This window comes from Anarrhichthys ocellatus, unplaced genomic scaffold (genome assembly GCF_004355925.1).
Source record: "Anarrhichthys ocellatus isolate YVR2014 unplaced genomic scaffold, GSC_Weel_1.0 scaffold103, whole genome shotgun sequence".
Lineage (NCBI taxonomy): Eukaryota > Metazoa > Chordata > Actinopteri > Perciformes > Anarhichadidae > Anarrhichthys > Anarrhichthys ocellatus.
The window spans coordinates 430,047-445,189 of NW_022280133.1; the positions used below are offsets into that span (position 1 = coordinate 430,047).

The 15,143-nt window shown below is 45.0% G+C and overlaps 1 protein-coding gene across 1 annotated transcript in view; it reads left to right on the plus strand.

The window, feature by feature from the left end:
• LOC116399173 (zinc finger protein 407-like) overlaps positions 1-15,143 on the plus strand; it is a 45,777-nt gene that overhangs the window by 9,221 nt on the left and 21,413 nt on the right. Inside the window, exon 3 of the mRNA XM_031876129.1 lies at positions 825-1,003. Within this exon, the coding sequence (XP_031731989.1) occupies positions 889-1,003 (115 nt within the window). The 5' untranslated portion in view covers positions 825-888. The remainder of the gene's footprint in view (positions 1-824; positions 1,004-15,143) is intronic.

Sequence of the window (15,143 nt, forward strand, 5' to 3'; positions counted from 1 at the left end):
TGTGTGTGTGTGTGTGTGTGTGTGTGTGTGTGTGTGTGTGTGTGTGTTCGTGGGCAGGTTTAGATAGAGCCTGGGAGCAGGTCAGGCAGCATCATATATCAGCAAAGGGTTGTGTGCGACTCTCTGAGCTGACATCATTACATCGTACACCCTGCAGTAGCTCACTGCTTGGCCTGCCCTATCTGACCAGCCCAAAGACCCACAGACTCACCCACACACACACACACACACACCACTATTTCTATACATTTCATACATTTGCCAAAGATACATAATGCATGACAGATACCTCTAGTGCACTCGGTAGGCCTCTTGATCCACATGCAGTCTCGCTGCAGGCATCACCCACTGCTCCCACCACACCCATTAGGCACTGAACCTGAAGAGCATGGCAGAATGTCAAAGACTTTTGCATGATGTAAATATTGTTCGTGTAACAAGTTGGGTTTCGCTGTTCCGGTCTTTCGTCTTTTTCCGGTTGAGGAGCCTGTTTCACAGAGGTGTATTTAGGCGATGAATGCTTAGAGAGTCTGTCCAAACACTGCTGCTCCCTCAGCTCCAAAGCCCAGTTGGAGTTTTTTTCAAGTGTGTGTGTGCGTGTGTGTGTGTGTGTGTGTCTGTGTGTGTGTGTGTGTGTGTATGTGTGTGTGCGTCATCATCGCAACAAAATAAAATGTTACCTCAGCAAACCTTTCCTTGGGAAAGTTGCCAAGTGTTTATGTTGTGTTTTCTCTCTCGTGACTCTCATCTTTGTTTTTTGTTTTTTCTAATCTATTACAAAAAAAGGAAATGAGGCCTTTTATCTCTTGTTTTGTCTCCCTTAGATCCAACTGTGCTGAGAACATCCGGAAGCACATTCTCCACACGGGCAAACACGAGGGCGTGAAGATGTACAACTGCCCCAAATGTAACCATGCCACCAACTCTCCAATGGAGTTCCGCAACCACCTGAAGGCCAGTCACCCTGATATCGAGAACCCAGACCTCGCCTACCTGCATGCAGGTAACTAACTGTTCAATTTGTATGTAATGTGTGGACTGGGAGATGGAGAGGTTCCAGTTCACCTCCTGGGCCCTGCAGAGGTGTCCTTGAGCAAGGCGCCAATCACTGGACTGCGCCTTTTAAGTGCCATGCTGATGGGCAGCTTATTTCTGTTGTTCCAAGAATTTGGACTCGACCACTTTCCCTTTTCTAACTTCTAGCCTCTCTAATCATCTGCATGCTTCCGATGTGTAATATGCACACAAACCTACACACACATATATACCCACAGACAAATGAACATGTGATATCATTCCCCTGAATTAAACCACCTGGCTGCCCCCGCGACCCTGCCCACGCTCCGTCGTCCCGCTGAGGTCAGATCTTCCGGGACCCTTGAGTGTGTTTTCGTCAATGGATGGACTCTTGCTATTCCGTGCTGATGGAGGGCACCCAGACACAAAGACGCAGCACTCAAAGATTGCTGGTCTAGTCGTCCCTGCCAATCACTCAGGCCATAGAGACGGATGAAATCGTGTTCCTCCACTATTGGTTCCTTTGTATCCCCGTGCCCTTCTTTTGTCCTTGAAGGCCACCAAATCCAATCGGCCGAGTGCTTGTCCTTCAGAGGAGCAGAGAGGACAGCCTTTATCCTGTTATCCCTTTGACCTTACATAAAAGCAGTGGAGTTGGAGGGGAGCACCACGGGGAAGAGGCCATGCAGGGACATCACTGGAAGTACTGTGGTTTATTTCCAGTTGAAACTGAATGGAGCCGGAGTTGTGTCTTTGTGCTGACTCTGAAGAGTTTATTTCTTTTAATTTCTCAAACAGGCTTATTCTTGATATAATTTCTGCTCCTCAAATTCAATGACCAGCTCTCTTATCTCTGAACTCCTTTACTTCCATGTCCTAACCTCCGAGCACAACCTTTTTACCTTCACCTGCTCTTAAAAACGCCTCCCTCCTTCATATTCTCCATACCCTCTCACCTTTAACCAAAGCACACCTTCACGCTTCTTCTTACCCTTTCACTCCAGAATCTCCCTCACCTCTGTTTGTCCTTATGCATGGCTGACCTTTGGTCAGGAAGATTCATTTTGTTCCTTTGTGTGGTCTTCCAAGTCATTTGAGAACACAACAGTTATACCAAAAGAAGGAGATTTCTCTATAACTGCTGTGGCTTCATGTTAAAGGTGCTCACGATCTTACTGGGAGTCCACCCAGCTATAGCGAACACTGTGCTGTACAGTTTCAGGCCTTTTTCATTCTTCAGTGTTATGAGCGAAGGTCAGCAGATCTTGTCTGGAACGCACATCATCTTTCGTTGATCTTGAGGAAACACATCCTCCTCTTTCAGTCAAGTTAAGCTGTCATCACGACGCTCTGATTCATATTCCGGTCACGCCAAAGAACCACAGATATGAACCTAAAGACTGACAGCAATAGAAACCATCCAAAAATGCAGCCGATGGTGTCTCTTTACCCTCGAACAAAATGATTCCCCGCACCAATTTCCACTGAGAAATTACTGATCCTGCTTCCCTTTCATTGATACCTTACAACAACAAAATATCGCTTCGTGGGAGCGACACGTAAACAAACTATTGCGGATCTGCAGAAAATCAACCGCCCTTTACCTGATTAAGACCAAAGCAATCAAAGCATAAGGGGTTTGAAAAGGCATTGAAAGTGCACCCCTGATCTCTCCCTCCATCAAAAGAGGGAAAAAGAGAGAGGTGGGTGGGGGGGGGGTGGTGGCGGAAAGAGCAGTGTTTCATCTAAGTAGACAGAACGGGACCAAAAGAAAGAGACGGGGGAAAAAAAGATTAAGAAGGTAGATGTTGAATTAACCTGCTTGTGATTGCTCACTGTCAGAGTGGCACCAGGGCCAGCAGCGAGAGGCAAATCATCTGTGATGGCCCTTCCCGCTGTTCCCCCTTTGAAAGACACAGATCAAACGCACCCTAGTCACAGGCCCTCGCAGCCCCTCGCGCCGGATTGATTGACACCCGAACGTCTCCACCGCTGCTCTGTCTTTCCATATCACTCTCACTTTCTCTCTCTCTCTTCCCCTCTTTATTCAGCGTCGCACTTCGAATTAAAGCCCTTCTCAAGGATGAAAGCAGAGGTCCTTTGCAAACGAAAGAAGAGAGGGAATTAGACCCAGCAAGTGATGGAGGGGAATGATGATTAGAATTAGAGGGGGGAGAGAAAAAAAAGAAGGGGTAAAAAAAAAAAGGAGGTTAGATATGTGAGGGGAAAATGTTGCTGATAGGACACATTTTAATAAAATGGTAATGACAATTGTCTTCCCCGCGCGATCTGTGGAGAGATATGCCAGAGAGAGGTGGCGGTGCCTGTGTGATCCCGGCATAGATAGCACTGCAGCAGAACCGGAGCCACAGGTACCTCGGAGCGCTGTGACTTTGTTAGATTACCCGTCTGCTAGAACTTTCTATCTAGTTAAAATACTGCAAGTACGCTTTGACTGGAGCAGCTTTGGGAAACGGCACATCTCCTTCGTCAGCTGTGGTTGCGGGGCGATGACTTTGTTAAATGGGCCTCCTGTTCCAAAACCTATGTGACGTACACGCAGGTGAGCGATACCATTAGCTTTGTCGGGGCATCATCATCATCCCACTGTTTTAAATTGTGAAATATTTCCCTTATTATATTTTCAACCAAGGTTATAATTGCACATCTCGCAGGCATAGCGATCAAATGCTTTGTAATTAGCTCACAGCGACCGAGTACTCGGATCTGCTGCTTAGAGCCTAAAAAGATTTTTTTAAAAAACAAATAAATAAATAAACTTCTTCTAGGCATTGTTGCTGCTTTATGCAGATTCTATTTTCCTTAATAATGCATGATGGATGGCTACTGTAGAGGGCTAGAGGAGACCTGGCCTTGTAAGTGATGATGTTAATACACAGTTACAACCACGGGCAAATTCATTTGTTTGCATATATTTTGTCCTTATTAAACAAATCTGTAAACAAATATGGGTTTGGATGGCTTTTACTTAAGTTATGCATCTGTGTGCCTCTGCCAGCTCCCCTCCCTCGCTTTCACCTTCTGTTCGTCATGTAATGAAACATTACTCTCCTGAGTTTTACTTGCGTATTGTGTTACAGCGGCGTGTGGGATTGTGGAGGACAGGTGTGTATGTCATGCAAATGTGTCCCGGTATCCCGGCGCATGTGACACCGTGTCGACGTTGTGAAAGAATTCGGAGACGCCGACGATAAAATCAACATCTGTTTCTAATAACAATGTGTTATATGTGACACGTTTCTGCGTCGAAAAAATATGTGAAAAAAAGAAGGAAACAATGCAAAAAAAAACAACCCACCTATAGGACATCAAGTCGTCAGCGTTAGTGATGAACCTGCGTCTTCGTGTCACCGTCCTTATGTTGCTTTCACATGATAGGCATTAATGAAAAAAACAAGGCATTCTGTTCCATGCCAGATTAACGGGGTGGCTCATTGTGCCGATGCTGTCACAGCCTAGATGTAGTTCTTTTGAGTTCTGTTTTACAAAGTCAACAGTGAGGCATTTGTTGGCTTAACAGGAAGCTAAAAAAAAGCAAAGAAAGGAGAAACTATGACTTAATTAAGCTTTATATAAATATGGCCTGAAACTTAACTTAACACTCACTACTGATGGACAATAGAATAACGAACACAGACCCAAGGCCTGTGTTTGTTATTCTGTGTCCATCACATCTCATGTTTTTCCGACCTCAGCAATCCTGCATGTAGAAACTTGTAGATTAGCTCGAGCCAGTGTTGGGGTGTTAATTGGAGAACTCCCTCATGGAGGAACACCTTTCAGCTTCATCTGGTCCTGAGTGGCTCACGTTCGAGGACTGAAGTGAATCGGTTTGCACTCCCAATTCTTGTATCCCTCTTCTGCCTTTTTCCGTCCACACACTCCGCATGTAGTCTTGGTTTAGATATTACAGTTGAGAAGCAGCTGCTCAGTGCCAGTGTGTCTCAGGAGACCTGCAATAAGGGGTGTGTGTTTGAGGGAGAGGTGGGGGTTTACAGGAAAATGCACACCGTCGGTTGCAGGCGTCTCGGTAAACCAAACACGGTGCCGGTTAGGGCCGAGCAAGCAGCAATTCCTGCATAATGACCTGCTCCAATGAGCGTGAAAACGACTCCAACTGGCTGCATTTATCACCCATCAGCAACAACAAACGGCCTTTTGTTTCATCCTCGTCTTCCATTCCTTTTCTCCTGGCACCAGTCCGAGGGCCGTTTAGCGGCCATTCAGGGCTTTGACTGACAGGTCGCATCCAATCAGTGCAGAGACGGAGGGGCAGGAGGTTTCTGGCCGCTCCGAATGTGAAGTAATGTTTGCATTGTGTTCCCGTCACCTTTAGGCCATCGCAGACAGATTTATTTGAGGAGGAGGAGGAGGAGGAGGAGGATTCCCAGACGGGAAATGATGACTGGAAGTGTAGCGTCACTGACGGACTGGGTCAACTTCTGCCTCAAGTTCTGTCACTGTCAGAAAATTGTAGGCAGATTGATGACACTTGATATATGCTCCCTTCTGCTTGCTTATGTTGCACTATTCTCAAAAGTTGCAGATGGTCTATGTAGGGCCCAGCCGAACAGTCTTGAGTAGGTTTTTAGTCTAATGCTACATTTGGATGATAGAAAGTCAACAGTAAATAGTTCTGTAATCACACATATAGACGAAATGTAGCTACAAAGTCGTAATTTTCTGAACCGGTTTATGTTGTTAGTGAGCAAACGTCTTCTTTTGAGACTCCAGCTGAAACTCCTTTTCCTAGAAAGCCAGTTTTTTTTTGGATGCGCTACACCGACTCCCCAGAGTGAATCTTGGCTGTCATTTAAATAAACTACCACTCTTCCCACATCCTAAAGGGATTGTTCATGATGTGTCAGCACACACTTCAAATGCTTAACGTCTTTCTTTTTAATCAAAAGATGAAAGGGGAAAACATTTGTTATATGTTTGCAAGAACGTCTGTCGGAGCACTGCGGCGGGCTTTCGTGTGTACATACGGTGTTCAGACAGACACGCACAAACACACACACAGAGACAAAGTGTGAGTGACGTGTGGTGGGGATGCTCGTGGGCAGGGCTGCTCCTCCTGTGTGGGACAGTGAGTATGGGATCAGACAGGCCGCCGGCTGCTATAAATACTCATCCATAATTCAATCCTCCTTCTCCCTCAATTCAGACACTGTCCAATATCTAGCTACGGCTAACAGCTAACCTGTCTAAGACGAGACAGAAAGAGAGAAAGATGGAATTGATGTGAACGTTGAGTTAAAAAAATAGAAAAAGATAAGAAGGAAAAGAAGAAATTGTTAAGGAGAGCATGTTGCAAGACGGGGCCAGACTGCTGATTTCCACTTTCAGCCCGGCTTGCCCCATCTTGACCTTTACTGAGTCAACACAGCTCCTAGTACCAACATGTTTTCCCTGATCTACACCCTCATTGGCTGAAGTGCACTTCTGAGATCTCCACCACGACCTTTGCCCTTTTTTGCTGTGCCAAGGACCCTTGTCTTCCTCCTTCGCCTCTGTGTGTGTGTCTTCTGTTTGGTGGCTCTCCAAACGTCTCTGCATCTCTAATTACCAAAAGGCTCAACTTTCCCAACTAAACAACCAATTACCAACACTTTAGCCCAGCCCAATCCCATGTTTTCTGATACAGTGTCCTATTAGGGGCCCTTATTTTTTTCCCCCAGCATAATTGAATCCCCTGGCTGCTCATCAGCGGGCTAATTTAAGCCAATGTGCAGAGTTGGTAATCAGAGGGGCTGCCTGTTAGACTATCAGACCCCAATTAAGTGCCCTCTTATTTCCAACATAACAAGCCACTATCACCACTGCTGTTATTGTGTTTCCCTCTTTAGTGCCCAGTTCTGTTTGGGTAAATGTGTTTGAAGAACAAGAAGAAAAAGAGGGAGTTTCCGTGTTAAGTTGAGCTCTGGTACAGGTGGTGGTGTACCAAATGCACTTGTAGATGGAGAAGAAGGAAGATAATTAGGGTGACGATCCAGAGAGCAGAGATCTGCCTGTTTTTTCTTCTGTCAGATTGATAAAGCTCAGACGTTTCTCCCCAAAACGCCCAACAGTACTTTACCGTGAAAGCTCTTCTGGCGTACTTATTAGTGCTACAACAATGTTCATCAAAAGATACCCCAAAAAAAAGGCTTTTATGGACTACCTTGAGGCCACGGAGCAACAGTTTTATGTGAAAAATACTCTTGCTCTCCGCCTAAATCACAAACTTAGTGCTGAAACTAATGAGTGTAAATTCAAAGCCTGGGCCCGATCTGTTTTCACCACATTATTTGGGTTCAATGAGTGCACATACCACCAAAATCTTGTTAGAAAATGTATAAGCAGTGAAGTCTTTAAACTTCAAAAAAAATTCAAACATCTATCTCCTGCTGCCAGAACCTGATGTGGCTTAATGCAGCTTTAACTTGACAAATAGATTTGAAATGGAAAAAGGTTTCAGAGATGAACGCCTTCACCACCAGCACCTCTTTCTGTAGCTCTCATGAGTGCAGAATATCTCACTTTTTTTTTTTCTTCTTCCTTTCTTAGTCTCCCTCCCTTTTTTTTAAGTCTCTGTCCTGTCCTGGTGACTGGTGCAGTTGAGGGGAGCCAGAGTGTGAAAGAGGCCCACAGAGGGCTGATGAGGACTGTCTTAGCAAAGCGTGTCTCAAGTCTGGGACTGCAGCTTTTGAGTGTGTGTGTGTGTGTGTGTGTGTGTGTCTGTGTCTGTGTGTGTATGGTAGCAAGAAATAGTCTGTGTGCGTGTCTCGAAGTCTAAGTGTGTGTTTAGTGTTGGTGTCGACTCCCCATAGCCTAATTAAAGGGCGAGGAAAGCCACTCACTGGGAGATTAAACCTAAAAGGGTAAATTAGCACTCAAAAGGGGTGTGGCAAATTCACACATACGCACAGGCCATGAAATCTCTTCTGACACCTGTGAAGAAAAAAAAAGGGGGGAAAAAGAGAATAAGGAGGAGAGAGAGGGGGGGGGGGTGACTTTTGTGTTTCCATAGCAGAGTTGTGTGCTGTGTATTTGTCGAGATGAGGATCTGAACTGGCCACTTTATTCTTTTTTTAAGGTAGCGATGGGAGTTCTGGGTCCTCTATGTGTGCGTGGGTTACCTGGTCAGCTGGTGGACGTGTCTATTTCACTTCATAGTACTTTGTTGTAAGTCACTTTGGATAACAGCCTTTAACTCCTGTAAGATGTTCAACAAAGAAATGTTGAGACTCCGTGGAAGATTTCATGTCAGTTGTGAAATACGTCTCATATTTAAATTGAACTTACATTTAACACTTTATTAAACTTGTTAACTTTTTAAGGGTCATCTCGATTGTTATGTCCGACCATGCAGATGGTTTGTAAAGGTGTATGCTAGCCCACAATGCCCGGGGACAAGCAGAAACAGCAGACGTAAGTCCCTACTATGAGATATGGAGTGTTTAAGACCTCCGTGCCCCATGTTTACAAAGCAGGCTTTCTGTTATAAATGTGTCGTCTCACAATTTTCAATAATATTTATTTTCTACCAAATATTTGTTTCAAATTAAATAAATTGTGTACTTTTATTAATCAAGTCTGAATAGAACCGGTTTAACTGTTACCGGTTGGTGAAGATCGAGGGGTTTTCCGTGGTGTTTCATGTGTGTGAGTACACACACACACAGACACACACACACACACACACACACACACACACACACACACACGCGAGTGTCACATCATCGGTCACCCCCCTTCATATAAATATCCCACGATTCAACAGCTCGCTTTAACGCCCCGGGCTACACTGCTATCTCTTTCTAACCGAACCCCGTGCTACTCTCTCAGTACATCAGCTCGCTTTCTGCCTCTTTCTTCTGGTGCTGTGTGTTTGCGTGCGTTATGATGTCTTACCGTTTGTGTGTGTGTGTGTGTGTGTTGTTGGTGAGTGATGTGACTCTGGGCTCTGCCACGCTATCCGTCTCTCTGTCTGTCTTCTACTCCTGTTTGACTGCTATCAGACAAGTGTTGTTTGAGAGAGAGTGTGTGTGTGTGTGTGTGTAAATGTCGTCTGTCAGTGTCTTCCTCCAGAATCAGACATCTAGCAGAGCATCTCAGCTTGGCACACACACACACACTGTGTTGAAGATGCATACACACACACGCACACACGCGCAGTTTCGCACAGGACTACATCTCCAATCTTATAGTTATTTGCCCCCAAGGACTAAGTGTGTATGTTTGCACGTAAAAGAGATTGCGTGCGCATGTGGGTTGTTGCTGCGAATACACACAGACACAAACACAAACAAACAAACACACACTCTTGCATGTCTTTCCGTTTGTGGGAGTAAGAAAATAGATCTTGGTTCTGTCACGACTGGGCCTGCAGGCATAAGAGGCCTTAACGGATGTCTCTCTCAGTGAAACGCACACACACACACACACACACACACTCACTCACTTTCTCTCACATGCACACAACACAAACACGATACAGGTCTCAGACCCCTCTCCCTCCTGGACTCGTAGTGAGGAATACAGATTCGGGCTCCTCTCTAGATAGGGATCAGCCTCGCCGTGGCTTCAGAAATGCTATCTTCACCGGGCGGCTGAATTGATAATACTCCCCCCTACGCATTTTATTACAAAGGCCCAGTTTGTAAAAAGGTAATCATTTACTGTTGCTACTATCTCCCCTGAGCCATACATCTTCTGTCTTCACAGGACAAAGTTCTCCTGCTGCTACCGACACTGTTTTCTTTATTTTCCCTTTTTTTTTTTCCTTTCTCTGTCGGTGGATTCGCAGACTGCTACTTTTAAAGGTTTATCACCCCTGGCTGCCTCACAGTTTTACACTTACAACAACCCACCTGGTGAAATTAGATGTTTGCGTTAAATGTACGCATTTTGTGTTCGTTGCTGTAAGCATGCATGGGTGTGTGTGTGTGTGTGTGTGTGTGTGTGTGTGTGTGTGTGTGTAGGGGACAGAAGGGCTGAACATGACAGTGAGTGAAGGACTAATCCCTTTGGGCACGTAGTGGAATCCAATACCAAGTACCAAAATCTCATTATTTCAATTATCATATTTATCATATTTATTCATTTTCTCCCAGCCAGGCTTAATGCTGCCCCCCCCCTCTCTCTCCTCCCTCTCTCACCGCTCCTTCCTCTGTACATTAATCTATTTTTTCCCCCTACTGCTCTCTCCACTGGCGACATGTGTGCCTGCCAGTCATGTTGATTGACAGCACTCAAGTGGCCTACGGTAAAGCAGCTCATTTTTCCGTCTCCTTTCGGTCAGACGTTGTGCCGGTGAATGGCGGGGCCTTATCAGGAAACCCAATTTATTGCCGTTTCTCTGGGCGAAAGGGGTTGCCACTCACACTGACTGACAGCTCTCAGATTTGCAGGCTGCAGTGTAGGGATTTCCTTTAAGTTGTTATGTTTTCCTTCTTTCTTTTTCCCGCACTGTCGGAGATTATGCTAGCGCACACCGCCGTGCGTACACACTTTACACACGCGTACACAAAGACATGTTGGATAGATCAGCCTCGCTCCCTCGTGTCCAGACCGTTTTGTTTTCGCCTGACCTTGTCGTTGATTTTGACTGACGGACGGCGATCCGGGTCAAGTTCAGCCTCTTGAACATCTTTGTTTGAGTAACTGTTTATATTCATGGGGGGGGGGGGAGCTGATGGTAAAGAAAAATAAATGTTACGGGCAAAATAAAACTTGATTCATGCAGAGATTGCTATTTTTTATTGTTTTGTGATTTTATGTGTAAGTGCAAAGGCATGTTTGTTTCATTGCCTAAGAGCATTAAAAGGGGGAATGCATGAATTTATGTTCTCATCTCAGCTGTGTGTTTTTTACGTTCCCCTCCCTGTCTGCGTGTTTATGAGCGAGTCTCGTGTGTGTGTGAGTGTGTTTGTGTGTAACCAGGCGGAAATGTTTGCCTTGGTTTGATATGCATTTGAAAACACATCGACGTATGTCATGATGTGTGAGTTCTTCTTCTTTTTTTCTGCATGTCTCTGTCTGTGTATGCATGTGATGTTTTTGTTTGTGTGTGCGTTCGCTCCCATGTGTGTGCGCGTTTGCGCGTGTCGAGTATGACCTCCGAATCCTGAGGCTTATCGTGGTGGTGTTCCACATTATTGATAGCGAGCGGAGATATCGACAGGCCGGGCGCCGGCAGCTTGCAGCAGCGCCGGCAAGCGGGATGGGACTTTGATATGACATATTGTGCGTCTCAGCACAAGCCATAAATAATTCTGACACGTTTTTGTATGCATGGGAAAGTCCTTGATTCAGCCTCCCATAAAAATAAACTTCTATTATGGAAGGTATTTGTCAAGTGGGTGCGTGATGGATGGCCCGGCGTTTACCCCGTGGCAGGACGATGGGTTATGGATGCCCGCCGCCCGTTGCCGGGGGAGGAGTCGAACCCAGCAACGCTGACACCAGAGTAATTACTGCCCTCCTCGCCACGGCAACGGAGGGAGGGAAGTGGAGGAGGGATATGAGGCCAGAGAGGTGTGTGTGTGTGTGTGTGTGTGGGGGGGGGGGGCTTTATACACACACCTGCACAACCTTCTGTCCTGTTACGCCACCAGCGTAAAGAGAAGAAGGTGATGATTGGCCACAGATGGACGGACAGATATAGTCATTGGATATTGAGGTTTTGATATAGATTGATTTATTTATTAACATACTGATCCCTCATGAACACGTTACATGTCATATTTTAAAACCTCGCTATAATACTGCCTAATTAGATCCGACATGATTACTATAAACAAATGAGCCCACGGCTTGGTCATGATTACTCCGTTATCATTGTTATTATCTCGTTGCTTCTCTTTGTCGTCGATTAAACAGTTAATCAATTGTCAGAAAATGAACTGTCTTGATAAGATGAACTTTATTGATCCCACTCTGGGAAATAGAAGTGTCACAGTAGCAAAAGAAAGTACGAGCTGTGATATATAGTATCAATAAGTAACCTTATAGAAAATACAATACTCTATAATCTACTTCATAAGAAATGAAGCATTGGAACAAAAGTAAAAGGCACTTAATGAATGAATGAATTTGTTGACAAAGAGTGTTAGTTGACTATTAAGCGAGGACATTCCTAAAAAATAGTCACAGACGAGGCTAAGATTTGCTTCTTTTCTCTGTTATTATCATAAATTAATACATTTTACCACTTTTTTAAAATGCCGCCTTGGACTCTGACAGGAATAGACTAAATAATTAGTTAATCAAACCAAAACTAAAGATAAAAGATGTATGTTGACGGTCTGCCAACGACACTGAAAGCTTCATCTTTGTAATCACAGCAACCAGCTCCAGCTTTGTGCTCTAATGTAATCCAGTAATTGGTCCCAACCCAATCTGAGTGTGTGGTTCACAAAGTAAAACTGTAACACTTAAGACATTCTAGACTAACATCCACCGTGGTAGTACACAACACCTAAAAAGTATACAAAGGAACAATGTATAATTCCTGAATTCAGTTTTACTAGTTTTGCAGATGGTTGAGCAGCTTGATCTGATAAAAGCACCGTGTAAAGAAAATGTGTACTTAAGCAGAGCAAAGATGTTTGTATGTGTTAGTTTGCATGCAATCCCAAGCATTCCCGTAGTGGCACACTTATGAATATGTACAGCTATTTGCGTGTGCTAATGAGCACATGTGTGCGTGTTTGTATGTCAGTCTGTGGGCCCAGCAGCCAGATTGAGCTGAGGCTCGGGTCCCATCTGAGGAAGAGGAGGACGGTAGGCGTGGGGGCTCGGAACATGTGAGGGATGGGTGCTCTCCTAACCACCGCTAGCCCGCGTGGGTGTGCAGGTGGGGGGGGTCGGGGGTGGGGGCCACAGTCGCAGCCCGTCAGTGGGAGTGACACCTGTTCCCCGGCTGCCCACCCCTTCGTTCTTACAGCTGCTCCGCTTCCTCTGCTTCAACCTTTTACCTGCCATCCATCGCCGTTGCCTTCCTCCTCCTCCTCCTTCTCCTCCTTAACAGGCAGCGTGGAGGAGAAGCTCGTCACAGCAGGCCGGGGAGCAGCGAGTTGGACCGGTCCAGATGTTTCTTACATGCCAGGAAGGGAGGAGGGTTTTTGTCAGGACACAACCACAAGCTCAGACAATTACTGTAACATCAGCAGATTGCCTCGGTGCCACCAAGGCTGCTGTTAAGTGAGATGATTGGTACAAGATGGTGTGTGTAAGTCAACTGGCATAAGCCACACACATACGCACGACTTCTTCAAAAACACAGGTGTGCATGGACCTGCAGTGTGCTGTCTGCGCAACCCTGCAGTTGGTCTAGTTGGAGAAACGGCAATACACTAATGTAATCGGTTTTTTTGAGTATGTTATATTTCTATAATTATTCCCGAAGTTCAACATAAAGTTTGCATTTTGAAAAACAGCTAGACTTTGTGTTATTGTCCTAAACTGAACGGCTGCTGAGAATCATACAGTACATCTCAGTGTTGAGAGTGTAGCTTCTCAGTCGTCTGCCACCTTTAACACAACCTCGTTTTGGCAATAATTGCGATGGGAACTTTGATTAGGTAAAGCTTTCAAGGCTTATGGCTCTTTTCATGTATGGCTTGCATTGCTTTGCTTCTTTTGTATCACGTGCACCCTCAAGTTTGATGTTTCATATCAAGCTAAAGATAGCTGGTAACCTATTACACGCCGTCCGTGGCACACCGTGCATACAGATGCAGACAGTATTAAGACATGCCTGTTTGCATGGATCGGCCTTGTTTAACCCGGTAACCCTCTCCCAAGGTCCAGATAGGTGGACTGAAGCGGCTGTCGACCGCTACGGATGAGGGGTCGGGGAGGAACGGGCCTCGGTCAATAGGCTTAGAAGACCATCAGGGACTATTGATTGTGGCGGACAGTGAGGCCAGCTCTGCACTAATTGTTTCTTTACTAGCCTGTGGCAAAGACAACAGTCACGGGCAGGGACTCATGAATCTTACATCTGTTTTGTTGCGAAAGCTCCGGGAGTTAATAGCCTTTGATTACCGGGGGGGGGGACGTGTGTGCATGTTTGTGTAGGTGTGTGTGTGCAGCGGTGGATAAAATGGACAGATTTATACTTTATGCATTTATGATTTTATTTGTGTTACAGAATCACTTTTGTTAGATACGATTTTGGTGACTTTTTTTCTATTTAGGGCACAACATGCCAATAACATCAGATGTTTTTACAGAAGAACATGAAGATTGATTGTAGTGTAATCATAATGCTGTTATACTATTTTATTATGTCCTTATTGAGCAATGTGAGCATCAGTTCAAGTAAAGAAATGACTGAAATGTCAGTGTCAGTTAATATATAACACTAAAGTATTGTTGTGATATAGCTTCTGTAAAAAAACAAAACACGAGTGTAAAGATTGGTAGTTGACGGGTCCTTTTAGTTGCTGGTGTGTGTCGGGACTATATTTCCCATAAACCCTTCTGTTTCTTAACTTCTTAGAACAGTTAAGGTGGTCCTACTGTATGGGTTTCAGTCAAAATGCTTAATATTGTACCTGTAATGACGTTGAGTAGGTGCTTTACCTGAACCCTTTACACTTTGCTCTTAACATTAAACACAGCAATAAATGTATCGTAGTTCACTATTTAGTTGCCGATTCAAATTATTTCAGTTTACCATAATTCATAATTTACACAACGATACAAATAATATACAAATACATCTTGTTGGCTTTCCAGAGAGGAGTGTCCCGTGCAGGAGTCATATTTGCTATTCTAACCCCGCTGCAGTGGCCCAGCTGAATTCAACTTGTTTGTTTATTGCGTGCAGCAGCAGAGTTTGTTTGTGGCTGGCTGTCAGAGCGGCCGGCCCGTTGTGATGAAAGACACTTGGACCTTCCCATCCATTTCACATTTGCTCCAATCAATTATTCAACAGGACAGCCAATTAAAAATGAGGGAGAGCGGTCAGGGCCTCGCCCCCCGAAGGCCGCCACTAGACAACTCTCTCCGTGAATAATTGGTGCAATTAATTTAGCATTGAGCAATAAAGGAGTTCTCACTCTCCTCTCTCTCTCTCTCTCTCTCTCTCTCTCTCTCTCTCTCTCTCTCTC